This window comes from Eleutherodactylus coqui, chromosome 2, assembly GCF_035609145.1.
Source record: "Eleutherodactylus coqui strain aEleCoq1 chromosome 2, aEleCoq1.hap1, whole genome shotgun sequence".
In the NCBI taxonomy this organism is placed as follows: Eukaryota; Metazoa; Chordata; class Amphibia; order Anura; family Eleutherodactylidae; genus Eleutherodactylus; species Eleutherodactylus coqui.
Window position 1 is genome coordinate 205,305,227 of NC_089838.1, and position 16,473 is coordinate 205,321,699.

Sequence of the window (16,473 nt, forward strand, 5' to 3'; positions counted from 1 at the left end):
GCGACCAGGCCGCTTCCAAACCCGCGGCCAAACCGCAAGATTTCCGCCGGGATTCTGGTGTGTGTGTGAACCTCATTCTTAGCACAAATACGTTGCGCTGAAGTGTACGCATTTGTGCATACGCTTGTGTGAAGGAGCCCTTAGACCAGGTTCACACATGATGCCTGCAGCCTAGATGGAGGATAGTGAAGTAGTGCAACAAATAAAGTTATAAACAGTTACTATAAATGTCTTGACTGTGTCTGGACCCGAGCAACAACATACCTGCTAGGTGGTGCTGCTGGAGTTTGTTGTTCTACAGGGTTCCAGGAGCACACCTGCACAGGTGAGAATTAATTGAGCTGGCTGGGTGTGGTTGTTCAGGTCAGCCAATCCCCCTGGGTTCGGGTGTAGATATAGGTTCACACATGATGCCTGCAGCCTAGATGGAGGATAGTGGAGCAGTCCAACAAATAAAGTTATAAACAGTTACTATAAATGGCTAAACTGTGTCTGCACCCGAGGCACAACATACTGTCGCGGCTTGACGGTCTCCACAGCATTGTGGCATGGTGGCCTTGACGCAGGCCAAGACCTGGCGCCTTGTTATGCAGGACTAGGGTTAATACACCATATGCAGAGACTGCTGGGTCCTGTCTCTCTTTGCTGCCTGGATGCATGCTGGGTTAGTCATGCTTGCAAGAAGGTTGGAGGTCTGGTTTGCTAATTGCTCTGCTAGTCCTTAGGTGTTAAGTAGCTTTATATTATCATCCCTCCCTTTGCTCAATGCTGCTTATTCCGTTCCATAGAGGAGTAGTTGGAGTGTGGAGCACCTCTGTTCTGGGTGTATTGCTACTTCCAGATAAGTGCTGCAGTTTCCTTTTCTGTTGTATTTCTGCTTTCATTTCTGTATTTCTTTGCTGTGTCTGTTCACTTATCCAGGGGCTCCTATAGGGACAATCAGGGCCCTGGAAGAAGACCGTGCGGCCGTCTTTATCAAGGCGATGACTCCGCTTCTAGGCAGGGACCCTTCACAACCCCCTGCTAGGTTAGGGCCAGGTTTCCTTCTCCCTGGAGTGGTGTTACTGTTCAGCTTAGCATGGTGTGCTTCGGTTTCCAGCAGTGGGTACGTTATTTGATGCCATGCTAAGCATAGTACTCTTGTGTCGCACGGGCTTTACATACTCCTGTTGTGGTGCGCACTGTTCTACAGTGCATAGTATTTTCTACTGCAGTAGTTGTGAATGTTACTCTGTGTCCGTGCCGAGCGTAGTGCTCGTGTGCCGCACAGACGTGACACATACCTTGTATATCGCAACTCAGATTCTAATTAGACACAAGATGTATTACCATATGAAGGAATACTGGGGATGAAAAACTGTCACTCACCAGTTCTATTCCAAGAATGGAAGAAGACTGGAGGACGAAAAGATGAGCATATTTCCCCAGTTGTATCTACAGTAATGCTTCGGCCCTGATAAAGACTCAACACATATGCAAATAAAATAGAGAATGGATGCATGAGTTTTCTTTTATTCCAAGGCCACTCCCAGGCCTTCACCAGTGACCCGCATACACTCCATCAACACTATTGAGTAAGCTGCTCGAATACGATAAGCTCCTTTTTAACCGGCTCATTTAACTCAGATTTTGCCCCTGCTGCACATTCGGTATGTTCTGGAGATAGAAGTCATTGCATCTCAGTAGGACTGTGCTGTGATTAACGCACTGCTGCTTCTAAGGTCACTGGAAGTTCTTGTTGCATTGCATGCATTTAATTCCTTGGTTTTTGGAAAGGGTCATTACAAAGAGAAAGGGATTTGGAAGGAAATTAGCAATAAATCTATATTTGCATCATTCACAAATCCCTTTCTTCCTGTCTGACTCAGATACAGTGCAGTGAGCCATAGCTCTTGTCCCCAAATGCACTTTACTCTGTATGCATGTGTGATAAATCACTTTATGACCAGTTTTTATATCTAGAACTTTAGTACATAAAACATCTCCTCCCCAGCTCTGCATTGACGTTGCAAGCCTCTCCCACCTGCTCCATAGAGACCGTATTGACATCTAATAGGCATCAGCACAATATTGGAGGTAGTTTCAATCAACTGTTTTCGTCTAAAGTTAAAATGATGTCCATCATCGTGATTGTCGTAATAACGCTCTCACTCCTCTTCTGTAACTGAAGCATAACATCAATGATAGAGGACGTACTATATGCCCCCTGTGTGGGGAAATATGCATAAACATCTTTGTAATATTTTGAAGAGTTCACAAATAAAGTACTTTGATACTTAAAAAAAAGAATATTTATGAAACACAGATATTTCGCAATAATGTAACTTACTGGGTGATTTACTGTAACATGGTGCTTCAAATTAAGGCAAGAGAAGTGCAGTACAAGAAACAAAAGGCTGTTTAGAGCTTTCTAGAGATATCAGTGGCTTCTGATTTCTCTAGTGTCCCAATTTGGTAAGGGCTGTAAGTGCTGTTAGTGTCACAGGTGTATTCTGCCGCATATTACGTACGTGGGTTTTGCACACTTAATACGTGGTACCAATCTTTACATTACTTTCAATTGTGCCTCTCACCCACAGCGTATGAAATGCGTGTACAAAAAAGGATGCAGCATGCATTACCTCGGCACATATTACATGAGCAAACACGCCAAGATAGTGTATGGTGATTGTTGGCATTTGGCAGCGCACATGGTGCGCTGCCAAAAAACACTTGCATGAGACAGCTCTAACTATTTGTAATACATTACCTTCACACTGATGAATGAGTCTCCAGATCTTTTTAGGTACCAGGCTGTTTCCATGCTGTCAATCCGTCTCCTCTATGCAAAATTGGCTATTTTAAAGCACCAATAATTCCAGGTTGCTATACATATGAAAAAGGGGGTTTAAAGGGTTATTTCCATGTCAGTGAGTTAAGTCCTATCCACAGGCTAGGGCATAACTTGCTAAACGGTGGGGTTCAGACTACTGGGATCCCCATCCCCGAACTTTTAAACCCTGCACATCCAAAAATGTGAGCAAGGAAGGCTGCGGATTCCCGCCTGGGCTCCATTTATTTCAATGGGACAAGGGATTGGCTATCTCAAGTACTCCAATTCAAGTAAAAGCAGTGGAGGTGCACATGCGCTGCCTCCTTTGTCCACTCTTCAGGAGACACCATGGATGAAATCTTGAGATGGATGAGGTCCTAAGCAATCAACACTCCACTGATTAGGAAGTTATCCCTAACTTGTGGATATGATATGAGTTACCGAGATGGGAAAAACACTTTAAGTGAATTACGCAACATTAAAACAGGTACAATAAAAATGAACGAAATGAGTAACAGACTGATACAGAGGGAGAGCTAACAATCTATAAGGGAAGAGCGAAGGAGACAGTAGGTAGGGGTAGAGGCTCCTATATGGTAGTGTGGGGGCAGCATGGTTCTTGTAGGTTGTAGGTTTTTCTGAAGAGGAGGGTAAATATGTGCATACATTATAATCTTGACCCGAAGCCCTTCTTGAATGATGTATTCCATCTGTATGAAAGGGTGACACATGGAGTGGTCACTCAATCAGCACAGCTGGCAATGCTTTCTATTATCCCAAAGAGTCTGTCAGCGATTAAAAAGGGTGTCTTATGCCACTTTCCCACAGCGGCGGGAGCTGTGATCCCTAGGCACTGGCGGAGTACACGGACCCCCACGACACTTAAATTTGTTCAAGATTTGTGTCACCTGAAATACATGAAGGAATTAATGTCAGAAGACTACCCAGAGAGCAGAGACTGCATGGGAAAGTGGTTAGCTTGGACCCTTTTCTTAGAGACGGCAGGGTAGGTAGATCAAGGCAGTCTCAAACATTGAGTTAAATGACTACAACCAGATAGGATACGTATTAGCATTAGGACCCATCTGAGAACTTGGTCACCTTGACGTTGGTAGATGGGCCAATGTAATTCGATCGAATTACATACCAAGAACCTTGCATGATTTAATGCGGTTAGAGTATTGATTATAGGTATGTATAACTTTGATAGTAAATTTATTTTGCATGCTGTTGCCATTTTTAGTTTCTGCTTCTCCTGTATGTTGCAGTCATGGTTTGACGTGCACCTATATATTTCTATTGAGATATAATTCCATTGGGTAGTGCTGACCTATTTTATCTTTTTTTTAGCTAAATATAACACAATTTATTTATCATTGTGCTTCAATTACTTTATTTTTGTAAATTAATACAAAAACTTTGATTTCTCTTTCAGGACTGCACTTTTTTCACACGCAAAGAGATCCTCCGGTAAGTAGAGACTAGGCATATACATGGAAATCATAGGGCCCAACAATAACAAATCCACAATATACTACACCTTTATAAAAAAAAAAAAAATGAATGCCCACAATTTGTTTTAGGGTGAAGTCTGTGCTGGTTAATTTCATAGTACAATGTATATGTATAAGAAAGTTCTGTTTTCCGTCTCAATAAATGACATTATTATGGCTATCAGCGGTAGACCCTTTCCCTCCAGAGATCCCATAGCAATCATACATCCTGCTTCTAATGTAAGTACAATACTCTATACGATCTAGTATTTTATTAGCCTCCAAAACTAGCAGTAACTTAACTAAAAGGATTAACTCTATCTTATTGTCATGTCCCAGGACCTGTAGTTCTATGGGTTTCCAGGAGCACACTTCTGCAGGTGCGGTTGATTTGGCTGACTGATCGCGTGGAGTTCTCCAGTCAGCCAATCATCACTGATCTTGTGCACATAAATAACCAGCCCCCTCTTACTACAGGGTTCTGGTCATTTTGCCATTTAGCCACTATTACTTTCCCACTCAGGACTTGGTGTTGTGTTATGCATGCTGCTAGTTTGAGTTGCTTTCCCCACTTTCCCTGAAGATGGTCTGGATACCTGATCTTCCTGTTTGCCTGTTTTGCAGACCCCTTCTCCCTTCCCTTTTATCAGATGCGGCCTCCAGACATCTGATGTCCTGTACGTTGTCAGGTGATATCCGACAACATGTTTCTTTTATGTCAGATTGGTGTCTAACTCTCTTATCCCTTTCTTGGTGTGTGGACACTTGAACTAGCTCCTGTTTTATTTATGCATGTATGTGGTATTGAGTGGGGTTTCCCTCTGTCTGTGAGGTGACCACACTTTTGGTGTGAACAATGACTTGTTCAGTGTATGTCTGAAGGTGTGCACTGCACTTGGTGTGAACAATGTCTTGTTTTGTGTGGTGTTGCCTTTATGTTGCAGCCACTTGATGCGAACAAGGTTGTGTTCTATGTATGTCTGTAGGTGTTTACTGTAATTGTTTCCAGCAACAGAAACCAAGTAATCTTGTAGATATGATAACTTTTAATGGCTAACAAAAATACATGATGTTAATTCAAGCTTTCGAACCTACGTAGGGTTCTGCTTTAGGCTTAAATGAAATAGATACGAAGAGGCATATATATATATATATATATATATATATATATATATATACACACACATATACTAATGACAAGGCACAGACATGGATGTATTTAATTTTCACTTAAAACAATACTACAACAGAAATACAAACATCTTTAACTAGTCACTGTAGGTGTTTACTACACTAGATGTGAACTGTCCTGTTCAATGTGTATTTTGTTGTATTTCCCTTGTCTACTGTTCCTGCCTGTTACCATCTATGGTGAGCCAGCATGGGGCTGTCCTTATTGGGACAGTTACCCTGCTTGTAGGCAGGACTCCCTTTTTGTGTTTTTAGTTGTCTTGTTAAAAACAGGGACTTACAAGACAACGAGGACCCTTGACGTGGGCTTGTGAGCTTACGTATTCTGGCAAAAATACAAACCAATATTTCATACGTACTTATTCATATTTCCATCTGTTTGAGTTGTAGTGTATTTGGTAGTATTTTGGCATCAGTTGTCTTTGTGGTTGTCTGTATGCTCATTTGGTTTATTTATGTTTTTGGCATGCATTCAAGTGCATATTCCTCCTTTTTTCCCTTTCCAGCCTTTGTTTGGGTTGCATTTCTGTAGGTCGTTGTTCCCACAGCCTGCACTGACGTAACACTTATTAACCATGGAAAGCATTTGGAGAAAAACCCTAATACTATGGGAAGAAAGCCACTAATCCTTAAGTCAAGAGCTTACAAACATGCATCCAGTAGCACACAAGCCATAAAAGCAGACCAGGCAGTTGCTTTAGGATCCACGGAGGAGGGAGCCCTAGCACGGGTGGCCTCCTCCTACTCCTCAATGGTTGATAAGTACTTAATAAAGACTCCACCTCCCCATGAGCCCTGCAACGTTGGCAAATAAAGGCAAGGAGCTAGTTAGAGAGTCATGTTGCCATTTCCACCCTTAGGGGATAAGATGGGGGCAAGCAAGCACTAGGACTTTCATGCTTCAGACAGGTATTTAGGAATATATGTAGTGGGGGTGAAACAGTTGCAAGGCGGGCCCTATTGAGATGCTACCTATGCGGCCCTCTCTAGTCTTCGTAAGTCTCTGGGCACAACTGTTAGAAAATATAAAGCTGGAAGATTGAGCACTGATCACTGGAGCTGACAAATGCGAATAAGCTCATATTGTATGGTTAAGCCAGGGATATCTCTATGACAGGTTTGCTATACTCCTTCAATTCTGTGCTTTTATGTGGCTGATTCCTCTACATTTACAGAATTCTGATTTCTTGATTTCATCTTTGCAGATGTCACATCTGTGCCATGTAACTGTATCTTGGCTCATGACAAAATTTGCACCTCTTCTTATCCACCATCTTTCTTGTAACTTTCTTGTTATTGAATCTCATGAAATGTTTCTTTCCCAGTGTATGCTGTCTAGATTTCCTATTTACCAACATTTTCAATATCTTATAATATATATTTAGATCTTTTTGTGACAAGCTGATCCACACACAGTTCTGGTTAAGTTGTATTCTCATTCTGTTCTTTTTGTGGACGTGCATATTTTAATAGTTTTGTTTTATTATATGATTTTGGTGCTACATATAAAAATCCTCACTCTATACTTCCAACAGGTCACTGCTATCTTGACAACATATAGTGACTATCCAAGGACACTTTCTCAAATCTGCTGGTGGATAACAATGAGATTAATTGGCAGCGATTCATTGTTATTGACCTCTATTGGATAGGAGACTGGTTAAGAAGACATCTGACATACATTAGGTTCCATTATGTAAGCTAAATAGTCCTACTAGGGTAATATACAGGAACTAGAGATGAGCGAGCACCCAAATGCTCGGGTCCGCGTTATTAGAGTCGAGCTTTTCGCAAAATTTGAGAGCTCTACTCGAGTAACGAACCCCATTGACTCGAGCATTTTTGTATGTGGAACGCAGGGTGCCAAGCTTTTTTTTTTTTTTTCTTGGTTCGTCTCTCCCTCTCCCTCTTCCCCTCCCCCTCCCTCCAAAACAGGCACGACACAGCAGGGAGGAGCCAAAAGCTGGGCCGGGGTCGAATGCGATTTGATGCTCGTTCGAGTAACGAGCACCAATGAGTACGCTAATACTCGAACGAGCATCAAGCTCGCCAGAGTATGTTCGCTCAACTATAACAGGAACATATCGTATGGCATATGTCCATGTTTAATGGTAATAGCTTTTAGGGATTTTCAATTCCTCTATATGTTATAACTGTTTGCAAATGACTGATTAACGATGTATGAATTAGCTTATATGTTTTATGGGTCTCTTGCAGGTTACACGGAAGGTTCTATGAACTGGCTCCTAACATAGTTCCGATGGATTATACAGATGACCCTGATGTCAAGCTACCAATACAACTTATTCTTAGTATGCCTGAACTAATGGTGGGATTTAGCCACTTGGTTGAATGTCATAAAAAGAAGGAACATAATGCTGATGTTGTGCTTTTCAGGCTTTAAGCTTTGTTATTGCAGAAATAATCTCACTAGAAAACTTTAAGGAAGCACAGACTACATCCATACAATATGTCTGTTAGGCCGCATGCACACAGTAGAGCCGGATTCGGCAGAGGAATCCGGTACTGGCAGCGGCGTCCGTGCGTACCTGCTTTCTTGAATCTTCAACTGTACTGCGAATGGTCAGCATGGTTTGCCATCAGATGTGCACAGTACAGATTTTTTTTTTGTAAACTCCTGCTTTACCTGCGTCATCGCCTAGCGACCTTTCCGCAATACCAATTGCGGAAGGGCTGCAGATAAGACAGTTTCCTTTTACTTCAATGGAAGCTGTTCGCATGGAATCCACGCAAAAATGGTGTACGCTGCAATTTTTCATCCGCGAACGGAAACGGCAATTGGTTTCTACTTGTGTGCATGAAGAATCACTTTTGCATAGCATAGCGGTATTTACTGCGGGATCCGGAAGCGGGCGCCCATTTCGAATTCCGCAGTTCAAATCCACCCGTGTGCATTCACCCTATCTGTGATCGCATGTCACAGATTCGTCGACATGATCTACATACCATCACAACAAAAGGTCTTCTTATAATGATGCTGATATGCTAATTATATTATGTAGGCTGTAAGATACTTTTTACGAAGAATGCTTATTGGTCAGATTCTCGCTGGATTGTGCAAACCTGAACGACAACACTGGTCATCAAAATAAAACTTTTTTTCCCACCATAAACAAGAAAACATTTTTCTAAACCAACTTTTCATGCTGATTCCAAATATGCATTTGGGTTTTTCCCCTACCACGTCAAGTTTTTGAAATATGACCCCTATGATTTTTACCAATTTTATGTATATTTTAGAATATACCAAGAATGGAATCATCCCAAAGTGCACCTAAATAACATGTATCATACACATTTATCAATTTTCCATTTATATTATAGTTTTTACTAAACAAAACAGATTTGTAGTAATTTTATATCGCTGTCCTGAAGCTGTAAAAAAAACCCCACAGAACTAGCAAAACATTTTTTTGCATTTTCTAGGCATGCCAACAAATACATTTAAGGCAGGTGAAATCCAATCTGAAATGAGAAATATTGATTACATAGTACTCATATTACAACTAATACTGAAACATAATGCATCCCTTCCCAAAAACTAGACGTGCTGCAAAAACAAAATCTTTCTAGTTCACCTGAAACCAACTCGGATGAAAAACATTTGTTGACCAGTGTACTCGTTCAGTGTAAATGCTGCTAGCTACTGAATGACAAATGATATTTAATTCGCTTATCATTCGTCATTCAGTTTGTGCAAGCATAACAATCGAACAATGATTGGCCTGTGTAAACAGGCAGTTGTTCATCTAAGAACGACTGCCTGTTTACTGTGAATGTGGTCTTTTTGGGTCGTCAATCTTTTATGTTTCAAGCAGCCACTTTATGACATAAACATCATTATAAATGATATGTATCCTTGAAGAAGATCTGCTGGTTCTCCTGACAGGTCTATATTGGTGCATATCTGCATTCCCTGTAACAACACCATGATGAAACTAGTATTTTGCTGTTTTCTACTGTTTCTCATATTTCTTCCAGTATTATAAGCACCAAGTATTAGAAACTGTAAATAATGTGTCAATAGGATGTCTCCCTATATCACTCTAGGTAAAGGAAAACAGGCAGCATCCACAGTGCATAATGTACAAATAAAACAAGACTTTATTCCCCCAGGTCCATGACAGCGACGTTTCGATCTCACCTGAGGTCTTTGTTAAGCTGACTATACATTTACAGAGCCCCATATATATAATAATCACATATCCAATCACATTAAAACAATCAAATAAAAGACTCCCATCACCAGCTGTTGATCTCTCCGCTCACCAATGGGAGGCATGCATCTGAATCATGGCATCAGCTCAGTTTCTGTTAACTAAATGCCATATGTCTGTCCGGCATCCCTCAGTTCACATCGCACATGCGTGAGATCTCGCAATCACCCCGAGACCTCCCAACTCGGGGCACCAGACTCGTGCATGCCCATGTTTATATAGTGTATCGTGATGGCCATGTTACTATGAGCTCAAAGTCCACAGCTAACTATACCCGTATCTCTCTCGCAATGTGTCACTACAGCGCATGCGTGGAAAGCACCGCTCATTCTGTTTGTATGAATAATACTCCCTATCTCCAAATGCCCCCAATAGTCATCACATAATTGACTGGGACTCTTGCAATTGACTACCCATGTATATATGGTGACAAAACAATTAATTTATTTGGAGTCCAAAATGCATCTTAAATTCAACACAAACCACTAAACCCCTCCCCCCCTTTTGTTCTCCCTTCATTATCATCTCCTTTTTCCAATTTTTTCCTGTTTGTTTGGGATTTTCTTGCATGCAGCATCTTAAAAAAATCAAAATAATAGATTTAATTACCATATATACTCGAGTATAAGCCTAGTTTTTCAGCACATTTTTTTATGCTGAAAAAGCCCCCCTCGGCTTATACTCGAGTGAGGTAAAAAAAAAAAAAAAAAAAAAAAATGTAATACCTGCAATACTTACCTCCCCAGCAGTGCGGCAAAATGCTTAAGAATTCCCTGCTGTCATGTCCCTGCTCAGCTTTGAATTTCCCCGCCATCAGTGCTGTGTAGGTAAGCGCTGTGATTGGATCGATCGCCAGCCAATCACAGCCTGCGCTCAATCATTCACAGCCATTCAGTGGATGACATCACTGAATGGCTGTAATTGGTTTATCGAGCGCCGGCTGTGATTGGCTGGCACTCGATTCAATCACAGCGCTTACTTACACAGCGCTGATGGCGGGGGAATTCGAAGCTGAGCAAGGAGATGACAGCGGGGAGAATTCCCAAGCAGCATGCCGCACTGCCGGGGAGACCATCGTGCCGGGAACACAGACACCGGCTGGGAGGAGAGTAAAGCATTTCTTTTTTACTTAGCATATACTCGAGTATAGCTAGGCTTATACTTGAGTCGATAAGTTTTACCAGTTTTTTGTGACAAAACTTATTGACTCGGCTTATACTCGGGTCGGCTAATACTCGAGTATATACTTTGTTCTTGGGACAAATAATCAATAAATATATGTATAAATGTAGAATGTGTCAGGGGTAGTTCTGAACTCCTGAATACTTTCTTATTCTTATGGTCTCTGCGAGGGATAAATTTGAGGTTACACTACTTTGTAACCAGATGAGTTGGAGAGCGGCCTCCATATATATTTAGCTTAGAGGAACTGGCAATAGTTCTGTAATTTTAAAGTGTCTCTTTAGGTGTTTTAATTATTATAATCAATGTGATGCTTTTAATATAGATTGGAGCCATTTGTTCATTGATGAAATAGCCTGGTGTGACCCTGGGCAACTTTGGCTTTTTTTTGCTCTACATCAGAGGTAGACCTAAATAAACTTTCCTTTTTGTTCTAGGAAAATCCTTTCAAGGAACGAATTGTGCAGGCATTTTCTGAAGATGGAGAAGGGAACCTTAGCTTCAATGACTTTGTAGATATGTTCTCTGTAATGAGTGAGATGGCTCCCCGTGAGCTGAAAGCAATCTATGCCTTTAAGATTTATGGTACTGTCATTATATGTAGCATGATATATTAATTTATAACTGTATCTGCATCTGAAAATATAACATGTTTAATGAGATTCATCTAAACATTACAAAAGTCTATAAATATAAAAACAAAATGTTATCAATGTATGCTGCCATAAGGATGTAGCGCTGCCACATTCCCCCTTACAGAAGCAGTGGCTCTACTACTGTGACCGGCGGCTCTGGCCACATAGAGTAAGCCCCGCCCTCTCTTGCCCAGTACCCGCCCAAGAGGGAGAGTGGGGAGAGAGTAGGAAGCAGGCACTTCAGGCACTGTGACGGCCCCCTCTGCTGGCCAAGGAGATGGCTGGGGAGGAGGAACAAAGAAGGCATATGGAGGTGCCAATTTGAGCCCCACCCCCTACCTGGGAGGTGGCCGGGCAGGGGGGGAGGGGTTGCAGCAAGCACTCGGAAGTGCTTTAGCGGGGTTCTGCCTTCATAGTGATACAGGTGGTGAAGTGGCTAGCACATCATGGCCCAGATCAGCACCTTCCATAGGGAAAAGTATAAGGCTTAAACCTTGCCCTTCTTATGAGGGTTGAAGGTTGCCATCTTGTAGGTGTAACATCCGGTTAAAGTTAACAAGCAAAACATTTAATTATAAGTTTCGCTAGTAAACGTGCTATAACACCACCATCCACCTGCTTCACTGCTGAGAAATAAGACTGGTCGATAAGATGGTGGTGAAATGAAGCAAAGTAAGAAGAAAAGAGTAGAGAGTAGATTGATGATAGCAATAAGAGCAGACAAGACACTACATGCAAGAAAGAAGACAAAGGGAAGGTGACAATAATACAGTGTTGAAAAATAAGACAGATATGAAGCAAGTAATTGGAAAGGATACCGTATATACCGGCGTATAAGGCGACGGGGCGTATAAGACGACCCCCCAACTGTCACCTTATACGCCGGTATTCAGTGGAGAAAAAAAAAAAATTTTATTACTCACCTCCCCCGGCGTCCTGTCGCGCTCCGGCAGGATGTCGCTCGCTCCGGCAGGCTGTCGCTCGCTCCTCGTCCCCGCCGCAGCATAGCTTTCTGAATGTGGGGCTTGAAATCCCCGCTTCCAGAAAGCTAATACACACGCCGGCAGCCATGACATCATTGAATGGCTGTGATTGGCTAAAGCACACGTGGCTTCAGCCAATCACACTATTCAATGACATCATTGAATGGGTGTGATTGCTAACACGTGCGCCTTCAGCCAATCACAGCCATTCAATGATGTCATTGAATAGTGTGATTGGCTGAAGCCACGTGTGCTTTAGCCAATCACAGCCATTCAATGCTGTCATGGCTGCCGGCGTGTGTATTAGCTTTCTGGAAGCGGGGATTTCAAGCCCCGCATTCAGAAAGCTATGCTGCGGCGGGGACGAGGAGCGAGCGACAGCCTGCCGGAGCGAGCGACATCCCGCCGGAGCGCGACAGGACGCCGTGGGAGGTGAGTAATAAAATTTTTTTTTTTTTACACTTTTTTTTTTTTTGTATTACCGGCGCATAAGACGACCCCCGACTGCAGAGCAGATTTTTCGGGGTTCAAAAGTCGTCTTATACGCCGGTATATACGGTAATTAGTGGCATATATTAGGGTTCATGGCTTTACTAGAAAGGCATTCTGTTTCACAATGCTGAGAAATGATTGAGAACAAAGCAAGTATAAGATATGTCATATATCTCGCCAAATCAGGGACTTGCATTGAATGCACTTTCCATTATTCCACTGCTGGTTGAGCTTGTTGTTTGCTACATCTTAGCAGACTGAGAAAGATATACTTTATTGACTATATACCGGGCTGAAGATGCAAGCCACAATTAATTTCTCTCTGGACTACAGTTATTCATGTTGTTGATTACAACTAATTCTAGCTTCTGAAAGACATATATGTAATCTCATTCCTCAGTGTTTTTGATTATGAACATGTGTTCTCTTCTTGTCTGTTGCTTAGATTTCAACACAGATAACTTTATTTGTAAATCTGATCTGGAAAAAACCCTCAATAAGGTGACACGAGAAGAACTTGAGGAGGAAGAGGTGACATTGGTTTGTGAGAAGGTTATTGAGGAGGCAGATATGGATGGTGATGGAAAACTGGCATTTGCAGATTTTGAGAATATGATCTCTAAAGCACCAGATTTTCTCAGGTAATTTTATCTTTGAGCAGAAGAATAACAAGTATATACTGTATCTTAAAGGGGTATTCTGTGGGGTTTTTTAACTGATGACATTTCTTCTAGAACTCTAGACTATTAAAAGGGTATTCCAGGCTTTTTGAAATGGTGACCTATCCTCAGGATAGGTCATCAGTAGTTGATGGATGGGGCTCCACCACTCGAGACCCTTGTCCATCACCTAATCGCCTGTACCGCTGTCACTGTAGTGGGCTGGATGGAGTCATCAGCAGTCAGCGCAGGAAGTGGAAGCGCAGTGCCCCTTGCACTTCCTGCTTTGCCTATGGTCAGCACGTCACATTCTGTCCTAACCATAAAACACACAGGAAGTGTAAGAGAAGTGCTGCACTCCCATTAAGGCACATGGAGGTAAAGTATGGCACCATAAGATTCTGTGGGTGCCATGTTATTAACCATATCATAACTCAGAGGACATATTAATGATGTTAGGAATATAATTAAAGTGATATTCCTACTACAGAAAGTGCTCGCATAACTTAATGTGATTGGATTACCCCTTTAACCATAGTGTAAATATTTTGTATTACTGAAATGCCTACCAGTGTGATATCAGGTAATGTTTATACGTTTTTTTCCCCAAAAGGAAGGCCTACCCCTGAAAGTAAGCCCTGCCCTGGTTTTCGAGGGAGGCTTGAAATATAAGCCCTCCCCAGAAAATAAGCCCTAGCTAAAGTACGTGAAAAAACATCAATACTCACCTAGTCCCTGGTGCTGCGTCAAGCTGTCGTGTCCTCTGCACTGAGCTATCCACTTCTTTCTGCTGACGGGGCTTTGAATACTCCACCTCCAGCAAAGCGAGTACTGTGATTGGATTGAGCGCCAGCCAGTCAGAGCCGGCGCTTGATCATTCACAGCCATTCAGTGAATGACATCACTGAATGCCTTTGATTGGTTTATCGAGTGCCGGCACTCACTGGTTGGCGCTCGACTAGGGATGAGCGAGCGTACTCGTCCGAGCTTGATGCTCGTTCGAGTATTAGGGTGTTCGAGATGCTCGTTACTCGAGACGAGCACCACGCGATGTTAGAGTTACTTTCATTTTCTTCCCTGAGAAATTTGCGTGCTTTTCTGGCCAATAGAACAGGGAAGGCATTACAACTTCCTCCTGAGACATTCCAGCCCTATCCCACCCCCCTGCAGTGAGTGGCTGGGGAGATCAGATGACACCCGAGTATTAAAATCTGCCCCGCCCGCGGCTCGCCACAGATGCATGCTGACAGAGATCAGGGAAAGTGCTGTCCTGCTGTAGCTGCTATAGGGAGAGTGTTAGGTGTTATATTCATCTTCAAGAACCCCAACGGTCCTTCTTAGGGCCACATCTGACCGTGTGCAGTACTGTTGAGGCTGCTTTTAGCAGTGTTGCACAATTTATTTTTTTTTGTATATCGGGCGTGCAGACCATTGCGTCCTCAGTCTGCAGTCATTGTACAGAGTATAGGGGCAGTACTGGTGAGGCAGGGACAGTAGGAAAGGTGAAAGAGATATACTGTCTATATAGGCAGTGGGCTTTTTCAAAAAAATTGGGGAAAAATACTATATTTGCGCTGCCTGTGACCGTCTTCAGTGTACTGCGTGTCTACTGGGGGTAGAAGTCGCTAATTAATACCCAGCTAAGCGTTACAGCAGACTTGCGCATAATTGTTTCCTGGCTCTGCTGTGCCCGTTACATGACCGCCGTCATCCCGCCAGAGGGAAACAGTATACATAATATACGCTGCATACAGTGTCTGTCTGGTGTTTCACCTCACCATTTAAAAAAAATAGAAGCAAAATACTTAAAGCGTACCACTGGCCTTTGGCCACTTGACTGCTTCTGCGCTGTGAATTCCAGTAGCTGAGTCATACGCACCTACGTCTCATTACAGGCTTGCGCATAATTTTTTCCTGGCTCTGCTGTGCCCGTTACATGACCGCCGTCATCCCGCCAGAGGGAAACAGTATACATAATATACGCTGCATACAGTGTCTGTCTGGTGTTTCACCTCACCATTTAAAAAAAATAGAAGCAAAATACTTAAGGCCTACCACTGGCCTTTGGCCACTTGACTGCTTCTGCGCTGTGAATTCCAGTAGCAGAGTCATACGCACCTATGTCTCACTACAGGCTTGCGCATAATTGTTTCCTGGCTCTGCTGTGCGCTCCGTAAGCGAAGTCAGCCTCCAACCACAGGCCAATAAGCGGCACATTTAATTACAGGGTTCTGTTTCTGCTCTACTCGTAATACACCATGCTGAGGGGTAGGGGTAGGCCTAGAGGACGTGGATGCGGGCGAGGACGCGGAGGCCCAAGTCAGGGTGTGGGCACAGGCCGAGCTCCTGATCCAGGTGTATCGCAGCCGACTGCTGTGGGATTAGGAGAGTTTCTAGGGGTCCCCAGATTCATCTCACAATTAATGGGTCCACGCGGTAGACCTTTATTAGAAAATGAGCAGTGTGAGCAGGTCCTGTCGTGGATGGCAGAAAGTGCATCCAGCATCTATCGACCACACAGTCTTCTTCGCCGTCCACTGCTGCAACTTTGAATCCTCTGGCTGCTGCTCCTCCTTCCTCCCAGCCTCCTCACTCCATTAAAATGACACATTCTGAGGAGCAGGCAGACTCCCAGGAACTGTTCTCGGGCCCTCCCAGAATGGGCAGCAATGGTTCCTCTCCCACCAGAGGAGTTTGTCGTGACCGATGCCCAACCTTTGGAAAGTTCCCGGGGTCCGGGGGATGAGGCTGGGTACTTCCGGCAACTGTCTCAAGAGCTTTCAGTGGG

At 43.1% G+C, this 16,473-nt stretch overlaps 1 protein-coding gene across 1 annotated transcript in view; it reads left to right on the forward strand.

The window, feature by feature from the left end:
• Nucleotides 1-16,473, forward strand: part of CIB2 (calcium and integrin binding family member 2) — a 42,026-nt gene that overhangs the window by 18,147 nt on the left and 7,406 nt on the right. The window contains exons 2-5 of the mRNA XM_066589940.1: nucleotides 4,248-4,282; nucleotides 7,714-7,825; nucleotides 11,354-11,501; nucleotides 13,472-13,667. Coding sequence (XP_066446037.1) covers nucleotides 4,248-4,282; nucleotides 7,714-7,825; nucleotides 11,354-11,501; nucleotides 13,472-13,667 — 491 coding nt within the window. The remainder of the gene's footprint in view (nucleotides 1-4,247; nucleotides 4,283-7,713; nucleotides 7,826-11,353; nucleotides 11,502-13,471; nucleotides 13,668-16,473) is intronic.